General features: G+C 51.8%; 1 protein-coding gene across 6 annotated transcripts in view; it reads right to left on the reverse strand.

The window, feature by feature from the left end:
- Nucleotides 1-19091, reverse strand: part of LOC136627266 (zinc finger protein 182-like) — a 92929-nt gene that overhangs the window by 36821 nt on the left and 37017 nt on the right. For 3 of the 6 annotated variants that reach the window (XM_066602230.1, XM_066602231.1, XM_066602232.1), the window contains exons 5-8: nucleotides 10756-10859; nucleotides 7303-7479; nucleotides 7102-7225; nucleotides 6958-7022 (exon numbers count right to left, since the gene is read on the reverse strand). In XM_066602230.1, the coding sequence (XP_066458327.1) occupies nucleotides 6958-7022; nucleotides 7102-7225; nucleotides 7303-7479; nucleotides 10756-10859 (470 nt within the window). Of the gene's footprint in view, nucleotides 1-6957; nucleotides 7023-7101; nucleotides 7226-7302; nucleotides 7480-10755; nucleotides 10860-18737; nucleotides 19020-19091 lie in introns of those variants that run through there. The other 3 variants (XM_066602233.1, XM_066602234.1, XM_066602235.1) reach the window with 3 other exon arrangements.

Here is a 19091-nt window from a genome sequence, read left to right on the forward strand (position 1 = left end):
TGAAAGAGTCAGATACTACATACTTTCAGCCATGGTAAAAAAAAAAGGGACCTCCGGGGTCATAGGGTCCAACCCTCTGTTCAGTGCAAGATTACTAAATCATCCCCCAGACAGAGGTCTGTCCAGCCTCTGAAGACTTCCATTGAAGGAGAACTCACTACCTCCCGTGGCAACCTGTTCCACTCATTGATCCTTCTCACAGTCCAATATCTAGTCTTTGTCTCCTCCCTTTCAGCTTCATCCCATTGCTTCTAGTCTTTCGTTGTGCAGATTAGAATAGGGCCGATCCCTCTGCAGTGTGACAGCCCTTCAGATATTTGTAGACCACTATTAAGTCTCCTCCCAGCCTTCTCTTCTGCTAAACATTCCCCGATCCTTTAACCCTTCCTCATAGGACATGATTTGTAGACCGCTCACCATCTTGGTAACTCTTCTCTGAACTTGCCCCAGTTTGTCTATGTCTGTTATAAAGTGGGGTGCCCAGAACTGGACACAGTATTCCAGATTAGGTCTGACTAAGGAAGAGTAGAGGGGGATAATGACCTCACGTGATCTAGACTCTATGCTTCTCTTAATACATCCCAGAAATGTGTTTGCCTATTTTGCTGCTGCACCACACTGTTGACTCATGTTCAGTCTATGATCTATTAGTATACCCAAGTCTCTTTCCCATGTGCTGCTGCTTAGCCCAATTCCTCCCAGTCTGTATGTGCTTTTTTCTTGCCAAAATGTAGGACTTTGCTTTTCTCCCTTTTAAATACCATTCTGTTCGTCGCCGCCCACTGTTCAAGCTGGTCTAGATCTTTTTGAATCCTTTCCCTCTCTTCCCTAGTGTTAGCTAGCTCTCCTAACTTTGTGTCGTCTTCAATTTTGTGCAGTTTTCCCTAAATTCCCTCATCCAGATCATTTATAAAAATGTTGACTAACACTGGGCCCAGGACAGAGCCTTGTGGTACTGTATTTGCCTATTTCGCTGCTGCATCACACTGTTGACTCATGTTCAGTATATTTTCACTGTAATGATTCTCTTTCCATTATTAAAATATAACTTATTGGGGGCAATATGAAAACCAAAAATTAGTCGGACTAGAACTAAAAGACATAAATCGTACCATAGCACACCTGGGTGTGCAATAAGTAAGCGGCTAGTAGAGAAAGATCCCCATATAGCCTACAGACATACAGTGATTCCTAATGTCTGGGATGCAGGTCCGCAGAAAATAGAAGCAGCAAAAAAAGGAGAACCTTTCAAGGGCTGAACAAAGGAGTGAAACTAGTCACCATGCAGGTATTGCACTGGGGTTGGATAGCTCCTCTGACAGTATCCCCTAATATTATACTACCCTTTTTTTTGCTGTCCCTGGGTGAGTTCAAATTTTTTCCCCTATTTTCGCGCTCTAAAACGGGGGTGCGTACTATAGACAGGTGCGTCTAATAGAACGAAAAATACGGTAGCTCCCCTTTCTGAATAAATGCTAGATCTGAGCACTGGTTCTGTGCTAATTATCTAATGCTGTACTGGTAGTACGCTCATTCTAACTGAGAATAGTCTGGTGGTTGTAATAGCAGTTTCATCAGGAACCAAAGTTATAAAATAGAAATAAATTAGATAAGTTCTAAAGAGAAGAGCCTTGTATGCAGTGCTGCGTAGGATCAATAGAGCTAAAAAGGTAACTAGGTTTGGCCCAGGAACCATCAGATACAAAATGGTTTAGTCTAGTCCCCATTTATCCCACATCCTCCCAGTACCAAAAATAAAAAAATTTCAGCAGCATCACCAGCCTTGAAGGTAGGCTGGAGACGAATGACCAGGATGTTGCCAAGTCAGTTCTTAAAAGCCCTGGAGGTAGAGATAATCCTGCTTGAAGAAGACCCGTGTCCAGGTCGAAACGTTGTGGCTATTTCTATGGAGGAATAAAAGCGTTATTTTTCTATTGCACCTCTGTATGCCGGCTTGGACTTTACTTCTCACTAAGCATGGACCCTACCACACAAGCTCTTTAGAGGGGGATACAAAGCCTCCTCTAACAGTTACTCCTGATTAGCAGTTCCTATCACACAGTAATAATGAAGGAGGATGGTTCAGCCTCCTGACTATACTTGTGGGCTGCAGCTTAATAAGGTGAATACATAAAGTAATAATACCAGCAGACAGAGATGGTACTAACCATAGCTACTCATGTAATAGTGTGCTGATGCACCATGGGATTGATAGCTCAGAAGAGTGGAAGACACAGCAGGGACAAATCTCATCACCGAGATAATGCCTGGCAAACAGACGGGAGACTGCACTGCATGGAAGTAACTGCAATCTGCATGGGCCATATTCAGAGACGTGTAGAGCACAACAGAAGAGCAGATGAGGGCTACAGGGACGGGAAAAACTAGGATTAATATGGGGGCTACAGGGCTGGGAAACACTAGGATTAATATGGGGGCTACAGGGATGGGAAAAACCAGTATGATGGGGGCTACAGGGATGGGAAAAACTAGGAGTAATATGAGGGCTACAGGGCTGGGAAAAACTAGGATTATTATGGGGGCTACAGGGAGGGGAAAAACTAGGATTAATATGGGGGCTACAGGGATGGGAAAAACTAGGATTAATATGAGGGCTACAGGGCTGGGAAAAACTAGGATTAATATGAGGTCTACAGGGATGGGAAAAACTAGGATTAATATGGGGGCTACAGGGATGGGAAAAACTAGGATTAATATGGGGGCTACAGGGATGGAAAATACTAGGATTAACATGAGGGCTACAGGGATGGAAAATACTAGGATTAACATGAGGGCTACAGGGATGGGAAAAACTAGGATTAATATGGGGGCTACAGGGCTGGGAAAACTAGGATTAATATGGGGGCTACAGGGATGGGAAAAACTAGGATTAATATGGGGGCTACAGGGATGGGAAAAACTAGGATTAATATGAGGGCTACAGGGCTGGGAAAAACTAGGATTAATATGGGGGCTACAGGGCTGGGAAAAACTAGGATTAACATGAGGGCTACAGGGCTGGGAAAAACTAGGATTAACATGAGGGCTACAGGGATGGGAAAAACTAGGATTAATATGGGGGCTATGGGGATGGGAAAAACTAGGATTAATATGAGGGCTACAGGGATGGGAAAAACTAGGATTAATATGGGGGCTACAGGGAAGGGAAAAACTAGGATTAATATGGGGGCTACAGGGCTGGGAAAAACTAGGATTAATATGGGGGCTACGGGGATGGGAAAAACTAGGATTAATATGAGGGCTACAGGGATGGGAAACACTAGGATTAATATGGGGGCTACAGGGATGGGAAAAACTAGGATTAATATGGGGGCTACAGGGCTGGGAAAACTAGGATTAATATGGGGGCTACAGGGGTGGGAAAAACTAGGATTAATATGAGGGCTACAGGGATGGGAAAAACTAGGATTAATATGGGGGCTACAGGGCTGGGAAAACTAGGATTAATATGAGGGCTACAGGGATGGGAAAAACTAGGATTAATATGAGGGCTACAGGGATGGGAAAAACTAGGATTAATATGGGGGCTACAGGGATGGGAAAAACTAGGATTAATATGGGGGCTACAGGGATGGGAAAAACTAGGATTAATATGGGGGCTACAGGGGTGGGAAAAACTAGGATTAATATGAGGGCTACAGGGATGTGAAAAATTAGGATTAACATGAGGGCTACAGGGATGTGAAAAACTAGGATTAACATGAGGGCTACAGGGATGGGAAAAACTAGGATTAACATGAGGGCTACAGGGATGGGAAAAACTAGGATTAATATGGGGGCTACGGGGATGGGAAAAACTAGGATTAATATGAGGGCTACAGCGATGGGAAAAACTAGGATTAATATGAGGGCTACAGGGATGGGAAACACTAGAATTAATATAAGGGCTACAGGGATGGGAAAAAACTAGGATTAATATGGGGGCGACAGGGATGTGAAACACTAGGATTAATATGAGGGCTACAGGGCTGGGAAAAACTAGGATTAATATGGGGGCTACAGGGCTGGGAAAAACTAGGATTAATATGGGGGCTACAGGGATGGGAAAAACTAGGATTAATATGGGGGCTACAGGGCTGGGAGGAACTAGGATTAAGATGGGGGCTACAGGGATGGGAAAAACTAGGATTATTATGGGGGCTACAGGGATGGGAAAAACTAGGATTAATATGGGGGCTACAGGGCTGGGAAAAACTAGGATTAATATGGGGGCTACAGGGATGGGAAAAACGAGGATTAATATGGGGGCTACAGGGCTGGGAAAAACTAGGATTAATATGGGGGCTACAGGGGTGGGAAAAACTAGGATTAATATGGGGGCTACAGGGATGGGAAAAACTAGGATTAATATGGGGGCTACAGGGATGGGAAAAACTAGGATTAATATTACTGTTAATCCATTTCCAGGAGTCCATCATAGCAGTGCACATGGAGGTTCTCCCCTTGACCTTGTTGGGACAGGAAGAGGAGAGTTCAAGAGGCGACCTCCTACCACCATGCTCCAGTGGCTTCAACATTATCACAATGGGTATGTGGCCCAATCTTTTAATGTTGCTGAAATACAATGTACTGTTACATGCATAGTATAGAGTAGTTTACCAGGGTGGGTCAGTATGTGCTGTCATGATGGACTCATGGAAAAGGAATTAACGGTGAGATTAATCCATCCTGACAGCACACATGGAGGCAATACCAGATTATAATGGTAACATTACGGTGGGCCACGGCCTGGAAGACCTTCCGCCCAAAGGCCAAATCCCTACCAGAATGGAGAGCCAAGCGATACTGCTTAGAATATGTGTGGACACTAGACCACACTGCGGCTTTACAGGTTTGTTCTGTAGTGGCCTAACTGCGTTCCACCCTTGAGGAGACAAGAGCCCTTGTAGAGTGAGCCGTTATCCCCTCCGGTGGAGGCAGGCCTCTAGCTTTATCAACCTCCTGAATTGAGGCTTTGCTCCATCTAGCGATGCTATCCTTCGAAGCCGATTTACTCTAATTTAACCTTAAATTATAGGAATAAATTATCCGATTTTCTAAAGGTCTGTAAGACGTGTGAATAGGTTAGCACTGCACATCTGATGTCTAGGTTGTCCAAGCGTTGCTCCTGGTCATTTTTATAATCCTGACATGTTCTATGTGGAGCGTTGACACCACTTTGGGGAAAAAAGGAGGGACCCAGTGTCATGACTATCGTCAAGCACCTTTAAGTAGGGTCCTCTACAGGATAATGCCCATATCTCACCAACCCATCTGGCAGTCATAATTTCTACCAAAAAGCCTAATTTGATGGTTAGGGTTTTAAACTATAATGAATGTATGGGCTCTATGGGAGGCCTGCAGAGGCCGTCTAACACCAAAGAAAGATTCCAGCAGGGAACAGTTTCCTGACGAAGGGTTTGAGCCCATCTTCTCCCTGTACAAACCTGCATAAACTATATATTTTCTATCAGTCTGGTATCAAAAAGTGATTTAAGGGCCACAACCTGTACGAAGGGTTCTAGGGCCGAGCCCCTTATCTAGGCCTTCTTGTAGAAAATATAACATTTTTGTAAGGTCCAGATTACTCAGGTCTGGACTATTTGATCCGCACCAGCTACACAATCTCCTCAATACCCTAGAGTATATGGTGATGGTAGAGCTTTCAACTTTTTAAGAGAGTGTTTATTACCTTGGACGATAGTCCTTGGTTTTAAGAGAGTGTTTATTACCTTGGACGATAGTCCTTGGGCTCTTAAACTCTTCCGTTCAGCAGCCAAGCCATCAGCTTCATCCAGTGGATCTCCTGTCAGAACACTGGGCCCTGGGACAGAAGGTCCTGCCTGAGAGGCAGCAGAATTGGAGTCTGAATCGTCAGAGAGGACAACAACAAGAACCAGGGCCTTTTTGGCCACGCCGGGGCAATGAAGAAAACCCTGGTCCAGCAGTTCTGGATTTCTTGCACTGCTTAAGGGGAGGGGCATACGGTAAATCCATGTCCCATTCCAGGAAGAGTGCATCCTGTGCCAGGGGATTGTCCGCTGGGTTTAAAGAGAAGAACTTGCGACACTTTGAATTGGTCTTTGATGCAAAGAGGTCTATCTGGGATGACTCCACTGGGACGTCAGCAGATCGAATACTTCCCAATTCAGCGATCAGTCTCCTGGGTCTAATCTTTTCCAGCTCAGAAAGTCTGCTATGGTGTCCTGGGAGCCTCTTAGATGAAGGGCTGATAAGGACTTGACTTTGTCTTCCGCTCAGAACATCCTTCGCCATAGGCATTGAAGATGGGAGTGTCTGGTGCCGCCCTAATGCTACTGTTATGTTCTCGGACAATATTTTATGTGTTTTCCACATATTGTGTCTTCTGATTGTATCAATGTTTCGCAAACTGCTCTAGATGCTCTAAAATTTGAGGATTATGAGCAGACGCAAGACCACCAGGATCCCTGCAGTTTCCTATCTGCCACCTGCAATCCCCAACCACACCGACTAGCATCGGTATATATGGGGATAGGGACCACTGGACTCATTTTTAAGGTTACGGGGCGACACCCACCATTCTAGGGATTTTTTCAGTGGGGAGCACAATTTAAACTTTTTGTCTAACGACTATTTCTTTCTATCCCATATAGCCAGGATCTCCTGCTGGAGAGGCATAGAACTGCACCCAAGGGACCATTGGCAGACAGGCAAACATTTGACTGACAAGCTTCATCCCTTCTCTTATAGAGGCAAACACAGTCCTTACAATTACAATCAGCCCCTTGTAGGCGGCCATAATGCTGCTGTGGCCCCCGGTGAAGAAGAGTCTGACACAACTGCTCTATTGTCTCTGGTCAGCAGTCATCCTGCCATCTCCACCGTCCTCATTACACAAGTAGAAGACATAGAATAAGACTGAAGACAAGACCTCCCCCGGCCCCCATACACCTCATAGGGTATATCTTCATCTACCTGATGGTCCTGTGGTGGAAGAGGACGGGGACATCTCTCTGGGGGTCTCCTCTTACTCGATGGAACTGCCGGAAACACAGAAAGTGATGGAATGTATTCCTTACATATAGATAATTATAGACGATGTGTATTTATGTCTTTTACCAGCGGATGTCAGCGGCCGGTAGTCCTCCATCATGGCGTCCTTGTACAGATCCCGGTGTCCTCCTATATACTCCCACTCCTCCATGGAGAAATAGACGGTGACATCCTGACACCTTATAGGAACCTGACAACACAATATACAGTCATCACCCAGACCCTCCTGTTACTGTATAATGTCCCCCACATTCCCCGCAGCGTCACCTCTCCGGTCAGCAGCTCCGTCATCTTCTTGGTGAGCTCTAGAATCTTCTGTACATTGATGTTCTCATGTATCAGGGGGTGAGGTGGGGGCCCCATGAATGGGCTCAGTGGTCTTCCCCATCCATCACACACAGGGGCCCGACAGCCATCACTAGTGGTCTTAACTACTGTGTAATCCTGGATATGGGGACACATTAATAAGTATCACTACAGACATTTCCAGAGTCCTTCACCTCTCCAGTGACATCATCCGTTATCCCCATAGATAATAATGATTTAGTGTGACATCATCAGACTCTCTCTCCCCCTCCCCCCAGTGACATCATCAGACTCTCTCTCCCCCTCCCCCCAGTGACATCATCAGACTCTCTCTCCCCCCTCCCCCCAGTGACATCATCAGACACTCTCTCCCCCCTCCCCCCAGTGACATCATCAGACTCTCTCTCCCCCCTCCCCCCAGTGACATCATCAGACTCTCTCTCCCCCTCCCCCCAGTGACATCATCAGACTCTCTCTCCCCCCTCCCCCCAGTGACATCAGACTCTCTCCCCCCTCCCCCCAGTGACATCATCAGACTCTCTCTCCCCCCTCCCCCCAGTGACATCATCAGACTCTCTCTCCCCCCTCCCCCCAGTGACATCATCAGACTCACTCTCCCCCCTCCCCCCAGTGACATCATCAGACTCTCTCTCCCCCTCCCCCCAGTGACATCATCAGACTCTCTCTCCCCACTCCCCCCAGTGACATCATCAGACTCTCTCTCCCCACTCCCCCCAGTGACATCATCAGACTCTCTCTCCCCCTCCCCCCAGTGACATCATCAGACTCTCTCTCCCCCCTCCCCCAGTGACATCATCAGACTCTCTCTCCCCCTCCCCCCAGTGACATCATCAGACTCTCTCTCCCCTCCCCCCCAGTGACATCATCAGACTCTCTCTCCCCTCCCCCCCCAGTGACATCATCAGACTCTCTCTCCCCTCCCCCCCCAGTGACATCATCAGACTCTCTCTCCCCTCCCCCCCCAGTGACATCATCAGACTCTCTCTCCCCTCCCCCCCCAGTGACATCATCAGACTCTCTCTCCCCTCCCCCCCCCAGTGACATCATCAGACTCTCTCTCCCCTCCCCCCCAGTGACATCATCAGACTCTCTCTCCCCTCCCCCCCAGTGACATCATCAGACTCTCTCTCCCCTCCCCCCCAGTGACATCATCAGACTCTCTCTCCCCTCCCCCCCAGTGACATCATCAGACTCTCTCTCCCCTCCCCCCCCAGTGACATCATCAGACTCTCTCTCCCCTCCCCCCCCCAGTGACATCATCAGACTCTCTCTCCCCTCCCCCCCCCCAGTGACATCAGACTCTCTCTCCTCTCCCCCCCAGTGACATCAGACTCTCTCCCCCCCCCAATGACATCATCAGACTCTCTCTCCCCTCCCCCCCCAGTGACATCATCAGACTCTCTCTCCCCCCTCCCCCCAGTGACATCAGACTCTCTCCCCCCTCCCCCCAGTGACATCATCAGACTCTCTCTCCCCCTCCCCCCAGTGACATCATCAGACTCTCTCTCCCCCCTCCCCCAGTGACATCATCAGACTCTCTCTCCCCCTCCCCCCAGTGACATCATCAGACTCTCTCTCCCCTCCCCCCCAGTGACATCATCAGACTCTCTCTCCCCTCCCCCCCCAGTGACATCATCAGACTCTCTCTCCCCTCCCCCCCCAGTGACATCATCAGACTCTCTCTCCCCTCCCCCCCCAGTGACATCATCAGACTCTCTCTCCCCTCCCCCCCCAGTGACATCATCAGACTCTCTCTCCCCTCCCCCCCCCAGTGACATCATCAGACTCTCTCTCCCCTCCCCCCCAGTGACATCATCAGACTCTCTCTCCCCTCCCCCCCAGTGACATCATCAGACTCTCTCTCCCCTCCCCCCCAGTGACATCATCAGACTCTCTCTCCCCTCCCCCCCAGTGACATCATCAGACTCTCTCTCCCCTCCCCCCCCAGTGACATCATCAGACTCTCTCTCCCCTCCCCCCCCCAGTGACATCATCAGACTCTCTCTCCCCTCCCCCCCCCCAGTGACATCAGACTCTCTCTCCTCTCCCCCCCAGTGACATCAGACTCTCTCCCCCCCCCAGTGACATCATCAGACTCTCTCTCCCCTCCCCCCCCAGTGACATCATCAGACTCTCTCTCCCCCCCCCCCCAGTGACATCATCAGACTCTCTCTCCCCTCCCCCCCCCAGTGACATCATCAGACTCTCTCTCCCCCCCCCCCCAGTGACATCATCAGACTCTCTCTCCCCTCCCCCCCCAGTGACATCATCAGACTCTCTCTCCCCTCCCCCCCCAGTGACATCATCAGACTCTCTCCCCCCCCAGTGACATCATCAGACTCTCTCTCCCCTCCCCCCCCAGTGACGTCATCAGACTCTCTCTCCCCTCCCCCCCCAGTGACGTCATCAGACTCTCTCTCCCCTCCCCCCCCAGTGACGTCATCAGACTCTCTCTCCCCTCCCCCCCCAGTGACGTCATCAGACTCTCTCCCCTCCCCCCAGTGACGTCATCAGACTCTCTCTCCCCTCCCCCCCCAGTGACGTCATCAGACTCTCTCTCCCCTCCCCCCCCAGTGACGTCATCAGACTCTCTCCCCTCCCCCCCAGTGACGTCATCACTCTCTCCCCTCCCCCCAGTGACGTCATCAGACTCTCTCTCCCCTCCCCCCAGTGACGTCATCAGACTCTCTCTCCCCTCCCCCCAGTGACGTCATCAGACTCTCTCCCCTCCCCCCAGTGACGTCATCAGACTCTCTCCCCTCCCCCCAGTGACGTCATCAGACTCTCTTCCCTCCCCCCAGTGACGTCATCAGACTCTCTTCCCTCCCCCCAGTGACGTCATCAGACTCTCTCTCCCCTCCCCCCAGTGACGTCATCAGACTCTCTCCCCCCTCCCCCCAGTGACGTCATCAGACTCTCTCTCCCCTCCCCCCAGTGACGTCATCAGACTCTCTCCCCCCTCCCCCCAGTGACGTCATCAGACTCTCTCTCCCCTCCCCCCAGTGACGTCATCAGACTCTCTCTCCCCTCCCCCCAGTGACGTCATCAGACTCTCTCTCCCCTCCCCCCAGTGACGTCATCAGACTCTCTCTCCCCTCCCCCCAGTGACGTCATCAGACTCTCTCTCCCCTCCCCCCAGTGACGTCATCAGACTCTCTCTCCCCTCCCCCCAGTGACGTCATCAGACTCTCTCTCCCCTCCCCCCAGTGACGTCATCAGACTCTCTCTCCCCTCCCCCCAGTGACGTCATCAGACTCTCTCTCCCCTCCCCCCAGTGACATCATCAGACTCTCTCCCCTCCCCCCAGTGACGTCATCAGACTCTCTCCCCTCCCCCCAGTGACGTCATCAGACTCTCTCCCCTCCCCCCAGTGACGTCATCAGACTCTCTTACCTCCCCAGTAAGCTGGAAGAGTATCTCTAGGGTGAGATTTAATACACTTTCTCCCATCTTGTTTCTGTCCTTCTCTATCTCTGATGAATCAATCATGTAGGGACCTGAAGGGAAAGAATGTGAAACAATGGAAAAACACAAAAAACATCATAAACTTCCTGGAGATAATAAGAGGAAACATTTATAAGTGTTTTCCTATTACTTAAATTTGTTTCACAACCGCTGTGTCCTCCCTGGTTGCTGCTGACCAGATCATGTGACTGCGACAGCCAATCATTGGCTATTGATCTGTGGTGTGGTCAGTGATTGGCTGCTACAGTCACATTTTCTGGTCAGCAGCAACCAGGAAGTACAGAGCGGTTGTGAAGCAAGTCGTGGGGAAAACCCCTTTAAGGAGATATTAAAGGGAATGTGTTTTATGAAGCGCAAACTACAGGCAACACAAAATTCCAACAGGGTTCTCCTCACTCGAATCAGTTAGACTGATAGCCGACCCAGGCAGGGAGAAGTAGTCAGCGACCGCCCTGCTGACTCTTGTTATAGTGTTGTAGAGCCCAATCTAGAGGTCTGCAATGTCCGAGTGGGTTGGGATGTATGTAGGACATCGGGCAGCAGAATCCTCCTCACAGCTTCCCTTTAACCCCTCTGTTGTAGTAATAATACATGTATTCTATTCTACATATCTTTTCGTATGTTTCTCACTCCAGTTTATGCACACACACATCCTATATAGCTATATCCTCCTACTTAGTAAATAACAGCATCTAAATGGTTAACATATTGTACGCTGGAATGTACAAGATGCTTCCGTGACTCTCACACTCCCAGAGAGCTCTTGGACCCGCACCGATGATAAGGAAGCTGCTCATTCCCCCTCTTTTGGATTCCTCAAGCCAAGCAGTGATAGTAATGTTTTGTTTATAAGAGATCACACGTTTTAGTAGCAACACACACCTTAAAGCGTTATCACATGTTAAGGCCCATTCACACCAGCCTATGAGCACTAAAAAAGATTGCTAAAAGGCGATAGTTTTAGCGATAAACATTGCTTCTAAACGTGCGCCCATCCTGCACTGCCAGCTGATTGTTAAATTCAGTCCAACCTAAAAATCGTCATTCAGCCTCATCAGCAGTTCTCCACAGGGAGTGCTGACAACATTGTTTCCCCCTGGAGAACTTCTACTGCTTGGTCATTTGGCGTATATATGTACAGTGAGGTTATTAATAAACCAAACACAATGAAAGCAGGATGAAGTCAGCACTCCATCAATAGATGAGTGGAGTCAGTGGGACATAGGGGGGGTCCCACAGGGGGACATCCCACCAGCACCACCAGGGGGGGGGAGGGAAGAGCGACGAGGCGGAGGGGGGGGAGGGGGGGAGAGAGCGACGAGGCGGAGGGGGGGGGGAAAGCGACGAGGCGGAGGGGGGGGGGGGAAAGCGACGAGGCGGAGGGGGGGGGGAAGCGACGAGGCGGAGGGGGGGGGGGGGAAGCGACGAGGCGGAGGGGGGGGGGGGGAAGCGACGAGGCGGAGGGGGGGGGGGGAAAGCGACGAGGCGGAGGGGGGGGGGGGAAAGCGACGAGGCGGAGGGGGGGGGGAAAGCGACGAGGCGGAGGGGGGGGGGGAAAGCGACGAGGCGGAGGGGGGGGGAAAGCGACGAGGCGGAGGGGGGGGGAAAGCGACGAGGCGGAGGGGGGGGGGGAAAGCGACGAGGCGGAGGGGGGGGGAAGCGACGAGGCGGAGGGGGGGGGGAAGCGACGAGGCGGAGGGGGGGGGGAAGCGACGAGGCGGAGGGGGGGGGAAGCGACGAGGCGGAGGGGGGGGGGAGCGACGAGGCGGAGGGGGGGGGGAGCGACGAGGCGGAGGGGGGGGGAAGCGACGAAGCGGAGGGGTGGGGGGGAAAGCGACGAGGCGGAGGGGTGGGGGGGAAAGCGACGAGGCGGAGGGGGAAAGCGACGAGGCGGAGGGGGGGGGGAAAGCGACGAGGCGGAGGGGGGGGGGGAAAGCGACGAGGCGGAGGGGGGGAAAGCGACGAGGCGGAGGGGGGGAAAGCGACGAGGCGGAGGGGGGGAAAGCGACGAGGCGGAGGGGGGGAAAGCGACGAGGCGGAGGGGGGGAAAGCGACGAGGCGGAGGGGGGGAAAGCGACGAGGCGGAGGGGGGGAAGCGACGAGGCGGAGGGGGGGAAGCGACGAGGCGGAGGGGGGGGGGGGGGGAGCGACGAGGCGGAGGGGGGGGGGAAGCGACGAAGCGGAGGGTGGGGGGAAAGCGACGAGGCGGAGGGGTGGGGGGAAAGCGACGAGGCGGAGGGGTGGGGGGAAAGCGACAAGGCGGAGGGGTGGGGGGAAAGCGACGAGGCGGAGGGGTGGGGGGAAAGCGACGAGGCGGAGGGGGGGGGAAAGCGACGAGGCGGAGGGGGGGGGAAAGCGACGAGGCGGAGGGGGGGGGAAAGCGACGAGGCGGAGGGGGGGAAAGCGACGAGGCGGAGGGGGGGGAAAGCGACGAGGCGGAGGGGGGGAAAGCGACGAGGCGGAGGGGGGGAAAGCGACGAGGCGGAGGGGGGGGGAGCGACGAGGCGGAGGGGGGGGGGAGCGACGAGGCGGAGGGGGAAAGCGACGAGGCGGAGGGGGGGGGAAGCGACGAGGCGGAGGGGGGGGGAAAGCGACGAGGCGGAGGGGGGGAAAGCGACGAGGCGGAGGGGGGGAAAGCGACGAGGCGGAGGGGGGGAAAGCGACGAGGCGGAGGGGGGGAAAGCGACGAGGCGGAGGGGGGGAAAGCGACGAGGCGGAGGGGGGGAAAGCGACGAGGCGGAGGGGGGGGGAGCGACGAGGCGGAGGGGGGGGGGAGCGACGAGGCGGAGGGGGGGGGAGCGACGAGGCGGAGGGGGGAAAGCGACGAGGCGGAGGGGGGGGAGCGACGAGGCGGAGGGGGGGGGGGAGCGACGAGGCGGAGGGGGGGGGGAGCGACGAGGCGGAGGGGGGGGGAGCGACGAGGCGGAGGGGGGGAGCGACGAGGCGGAGGGGGGGGAGCGACGAGGCGGAGGGGGGGGGGAGCGACGAGGCAGAGGGGGGGGGGCGACGAGGCGGAGGGGGGGGAGCGACGAGGCGGAGGGGGGGGGAGCGACGAGTCGGAGGGGGGGGGAGCGACGAGGCGGAGGGGGGGGGAGCGACGAGGCGGAGGGGGGGGGGGGTGCGACGAGGCGGAGGGGGGGGGGGAGCGACGAGGCGGAGGGGGGGGGGGAGCGACGAGGCGGAGGGGGGGGGGGGAGCGACGCGGTGAACGGGGGGAGCGACGCGGTGAACGGGGGGAGCGACGCGGTGAACGGGGGGAGCGACGCGGTGAACGGGGGGAGCGACGCGGTGAACGGGGGGAGCGACGCGGTGAACGGGGGGAGCGACGCGGTGAACAGGGGGGAGCGACGCGGTGAACAGGGGGGAGCGACGCGGTGAACAGGGGGGAGCGACGAGGTGAACAGGGGGGAGCGACGAGGTGAACGGGGGGAGAGACGAGGTGAACGGGGGGGAGCGACGAGGTGAACGGGGGGGAGCGACGAGGTGAAGGGGGGGAGCGACGAGGTGAAGGGGGGGAGCGACGAGGTGAAGGGGGGGAGCGACGAGGTGAACGGGGGGGGGGGAGCGACGAGGTGAACGGGGGGGAGCGATCACCTTCACCCCTTTGCATTGGTATATTAAGCTTTTTTTTTTTTGAGGCCCTTTATTCCTCCTTTCCTTCACCTCCACGGCTTCTCTCCTCTCCCCTCTTTCAGCAGATCTCTCCTGTCATGGCATAAACTGTTAAAGTTTCTATTTAGAATAAATGTCTATTATTCTCATCCTAAAATAGGAACTCTACATAGTGAGTTATGAGACCGATCTTGAGTGTATAGCATAGATTGAAATGTTATGAAAACCTTGACTATCTGTTTCCTTGACCCAAACTGTCGACCACACGGACTGTTTTATCATCTAATGGTCAATAATCCTGCAGTAACGAACTTTACATGATAACACTTCCTGTATAAAGGCTGGTAATCTCTTTCAATAAACAGTCCTCTGTTCTCTCCAATGAGGATCCGTCTGCTGTAACATGGATTCTCTTACATTATTTCCAGAAACTAACTAGCATTTCCTCTTAATGGGCATTCCTCCATTACAATTTTGCACCTGACAGAGGTCTAAGATAGTTACCCGTGCGGTTTCGACAACACTTCTCCCGCTCCATTTCTCCACAGCTGTGGAGGCTTGGACAAGGGATTATTCCTCTGTCTCCTGCTCCAAGCTGGTGGCTGCCCGGCGAGAGGGAGAAGGGGGAGGGGAAGGGGAAGATCATTTCAGGAATGCCTCCTAGCACTGAGATGGTCACTGCTTTGCAGGAAATGTATACCAGGAGCCCTTTGGGACTTTCACACAGCCCCAACACCATCCATGGAGTTTGCCAGTAGTGTCAATCCCCCGATTCTGCAGCGGTAGAGCGAAAGCAGTAGCTTCGCCCCTGTGGGGGATCTCTGATTAACCCCCTGCTCCGGTCCACTCAGCTCCAGTGGGGCTCTTCCAAATGCCGGTACTCATTAATCAAGCCAGGGATGTTCAGGCCTAACAGGCCACTGCGGGTGTCCTCCGCGGAGTAGACCTTGAAAGGTCTCCAAATGTTCCCCCCAAGTCCGGCAAGGTGGATGAGGGTGTTAGAGAGCTGCCCTAAGCTGCAATTGCAAAGGATGGCACAGGATTTCCCAGGACAGAGCTCTCCTGATCACGTCCTGTCTCTTGGTGAGCTAGGCCACACCCCCATACAGACAACATTATAAAATAGTTCATTAACAATTATTTTAATAAGAATTTTTTTTAAACTTCGTTTTAGTCAAAATATTGCATAGTTAATACAAGGAACATAACGCTACCTAATCTGTGCAGTAGTTCTCTTTCATATGTGAGGAACAGAAGAGAAGAGGTTTCCTCACTCTTTTTATACTAACATAATGGAACGGTCTGTTAACATATATTGCAATAAACAGGTCAACATATTGGCTCCGGTGTTTTATCTCTTCGGACTGTTGTAGAACGGCTTCAGTTCATCAGTCTGTTGTGTTTGCTAAGAGTTAAGCCAAAGTTCCCATATTTGTTTAGACATCCCCTGTGTTGGTGTATCACTTTTTTGTAAGGGATCACTGCATCTACCAATCTCATCCAAACCGAGACCGAGGGCGGCTCCACTGCCATCCACTTCATGGCCAGAAAGACCTCCCTAAGGAAGATCCGAGTGTAGTGAAGCCACAATTCCCCGTCCATTAAACCCAACAGTGCTATCCTCGGGGCCAAAATAAGGGGAAGGGGTAGAAGTCAAGACAGAAAGGTACAAATGTCCGCCCAGAATTCTAGAATAGAACATTCCTATATTAAAGGTCAGAATCCTGCATTTAGCTGGTGAACCCTATGGCACAAAAGTGTGGCTCTTGCCTATTTTATGCAATCTGAGCGGCATTAAATAGGACTAATGGACAATCTCCTGCTGCATCTGCTCGTTGTTAATAGCTGAGGATACTGTTAGGTGTGAGTCCATCACATCCGGCCAGGCGATAGCGATAGCGTGGGGATGTGGGTTTCCAGTTGTCATAAACTGTTGAAGGGTTATGGCTAATTTGGGCTGACAGTAGGTGTGTACAATATGGAAATTAGGCCTCTAGGTCCTTGATATTTTAACATACCTATGGTGGGGTAGTTAGAAATTTCGGTTAGGGCGGGGAGGAATTGAGAGTTTAGTTCATGGGGTAATTGGAAGTACCTGAGCAGCTGGAGTTGGGGTGCCTGTAACTTTTCACGCTGTTGGGTGAATGGCATGAGCACATTGCTTCCATATAAAGTCTTCCAGTGTGTTTACACCCAGCGTGGTCCAGTACCTGCTGTCCGGTACGAGTGTTAAGGAGGGTAAAGCAGGGTTGTGCCATAACTGGAGATCTGATACCATGGCAGCAAAATGTTGGATGTTCTTAGTGATGCACCAAATCGATAAGGCTAGTTTGTGTAGTGCTCGTAAAGAGGACTTCGCTAATTCCGGGTGTTCCAAGAAGTTGAACAAGTCCTTCCCCCCCCAGCCAGGTAATTGTCCTCGAGAGGCAACTGTTCTCTAATAAACCAGGATTTCATATTTCTCAACCGGCCCACTGATAAAGCCATTCCAGCTTGGTCCTTGGGTTTCTGTAGAGTAGTTCCAATTTGGAGCGAGAAAAGCCCCAGGTAAGTACAGTGATAAGGGAGTTCAAGGTTTGAAAAAAAATAAGCGGGACCTTGACTGGCTTATGTTGCACAAGACATAAGCATTTAGGCTGAATGACCATTTTCATCAAATTATTACGACCCGCCACTGAAAGGGGTAACCTAATCCATAATTTGAGTTTCTTTTTAACTAGTTCCTTTAGTGGGTAAATGGTCTCATCCATTGTCCCTTCATGGCCACATACCATAGTGATTCCAAGATACCTTAACCCTTTGCAATCCAATTTTGGATTCAGGTTTTCCTAGGGGGCTCTCTCTTTCCGCCATTATACAATGGCGCCACCTGCTGGCTAGAGCCAGTACTGCGGTATTGGACATGCTGGAGAGGCCCCCAACAACAGAGCGGCCAGTAATATACAGTAAGAATACCCTGCCGGACGTCTTCCGACATCGCAAGCTGTACAGCCTTCAATCAGAATGGCTTTATAGCAGAAAAGGTGGCAGCATATAGTGATGCACAAAAAAAACTCCTTGTCTAAAGGAACACTATATGCTGCCACCTTTTCTGCTATACGTGTTTCCCCAAGGGGCTTATGTCCATAGCCCTCTTGGTGGCTCTGCATCTATCTAACTAGATTTTTTTCGCTACAGAGAACTAAGATTCTCCTCTATTTAAAAATACTATTTTTCTCTAATTTGCCTCCCCCCCTAGTATTTTACTCTGGTGGGGTAGAGTGAGTGCCGTGGTCTTTTGCTTACTAATCAGAATGTCTTTAGACGTCAGACAGTGGATTGGAAAGGGTTAATTTGGATCCTACCGGCAGGCCACACTAGGAGACACGAGGGTCAACAAGTGGGTCCCCAGCGGTATATATGATTGCAGATTTTGGCCAGTTAATGTACAATCCCGAGAATTGATACAATGTATTTAAGAGCTTGAGGAAAGGGGTTTTCTGGGTCTGGAAGAAACAGGATCATCTGCATAGAGACCTACCACAGTGTCTTGCACCTCCCCTTAAACATCCGTGACCTCCGAAGTAGATCGCAGTCATATAGCTAGTGGCTTCATCGTCATGGCAAGTAGAGCAGGGGTAGGGGCAGCCTTGGCTGGTGCCTCGTGCCAGGGGACAGTTAGATGACAGAATACCATTCAGTGTCTCATTAGTGGTTGGGGATTTGTATAGGATAGGATCCATTTCATAAGTTGTTGGCCAAATCCAAAGCCCTGCAGGCAGGCTTCTGAGAAGCTCGAAGACTTCCTACTATCCAGTGACACCAACACCCAGGGCATATTATACTTTCTAGCCAGTGGGATGGTTCTTGTACTCTACAGATGTTTATGTCTGAGAAATCCACTACTATAAAGTCCATCTGATCCTCATGGATGATGGAAAGTACAGCTTGGTTTAACCTAATAGCTAAGATTTTGGTTAAGATTTTATAGTCAAAGTTGAGTAACGATATTGGACAATAGGAATCCCGTAAGGTAAGCATACCCCATCGCAAAGTGTGGGGAGTGGCCTCATCATGCATTTCAAGGAAAGAAGATAATTGATCCGGGATATGGTCATCCAGGCCTATTAGCTTCAACCAAAAGAAGTGTAGTTTACAAGTTGGAGCTATATTCCAGCCAGGGAATTGTAGACTTCGTATCACCGGGAAGTGAGAAAAAAAAAATCAACAAGAGGGTGAAGAAGGTATTATTTACTATAGGACATCAGCTCGGAGCCACTCCAGGGCCTTGGCCGGTCAATGCAAACATACTGTCTTACCTTCAGCCACAATCCTTAGGTGTGAAGGATATGCCATGGAGTATGGAACGTTCCTGGATTTAAACTCCCTCTTGACCTCCACAAACGTAGTGCTTTGCTTCTGGAGCGCAGCTGAGAAATTGGGAAATACTGAGACCGTGACACTGTTATATTGAATAGGACTTTTCATATGAGCTTGATGTGAAGTGGTATTCCGATCATGGCAGTTAGGGAGCCTGGCCAGCAGAGGGCGTGAAGGAGCCCCGGGCATGGGTGGTTTTACAGGGACCCGGTGAGCCTGTTCCACTGTAAACAAAGGAGAAGGCATCGTCATCCAGTGTGGATTGGAGCCATTGTTCTAGGAACGTCTCGGGG

The sequence above is a fragment of the Eleutherodactylus coqui genome, chromosome 5, assembly GCF_035609145.1.
Source record: "Eleutherodactylus coqui strain aEleCoq1 chromosome 5, aEleCoq1.hap1, whole genome shotgun sequence".
Classification (NCBI taxonomy): Eukaryota; Metazoa; Chordata; class Amphibia; order Anura; family Eleutherodactylidae; genus Eleutherodactylus; species Eleutherodactylus coqui.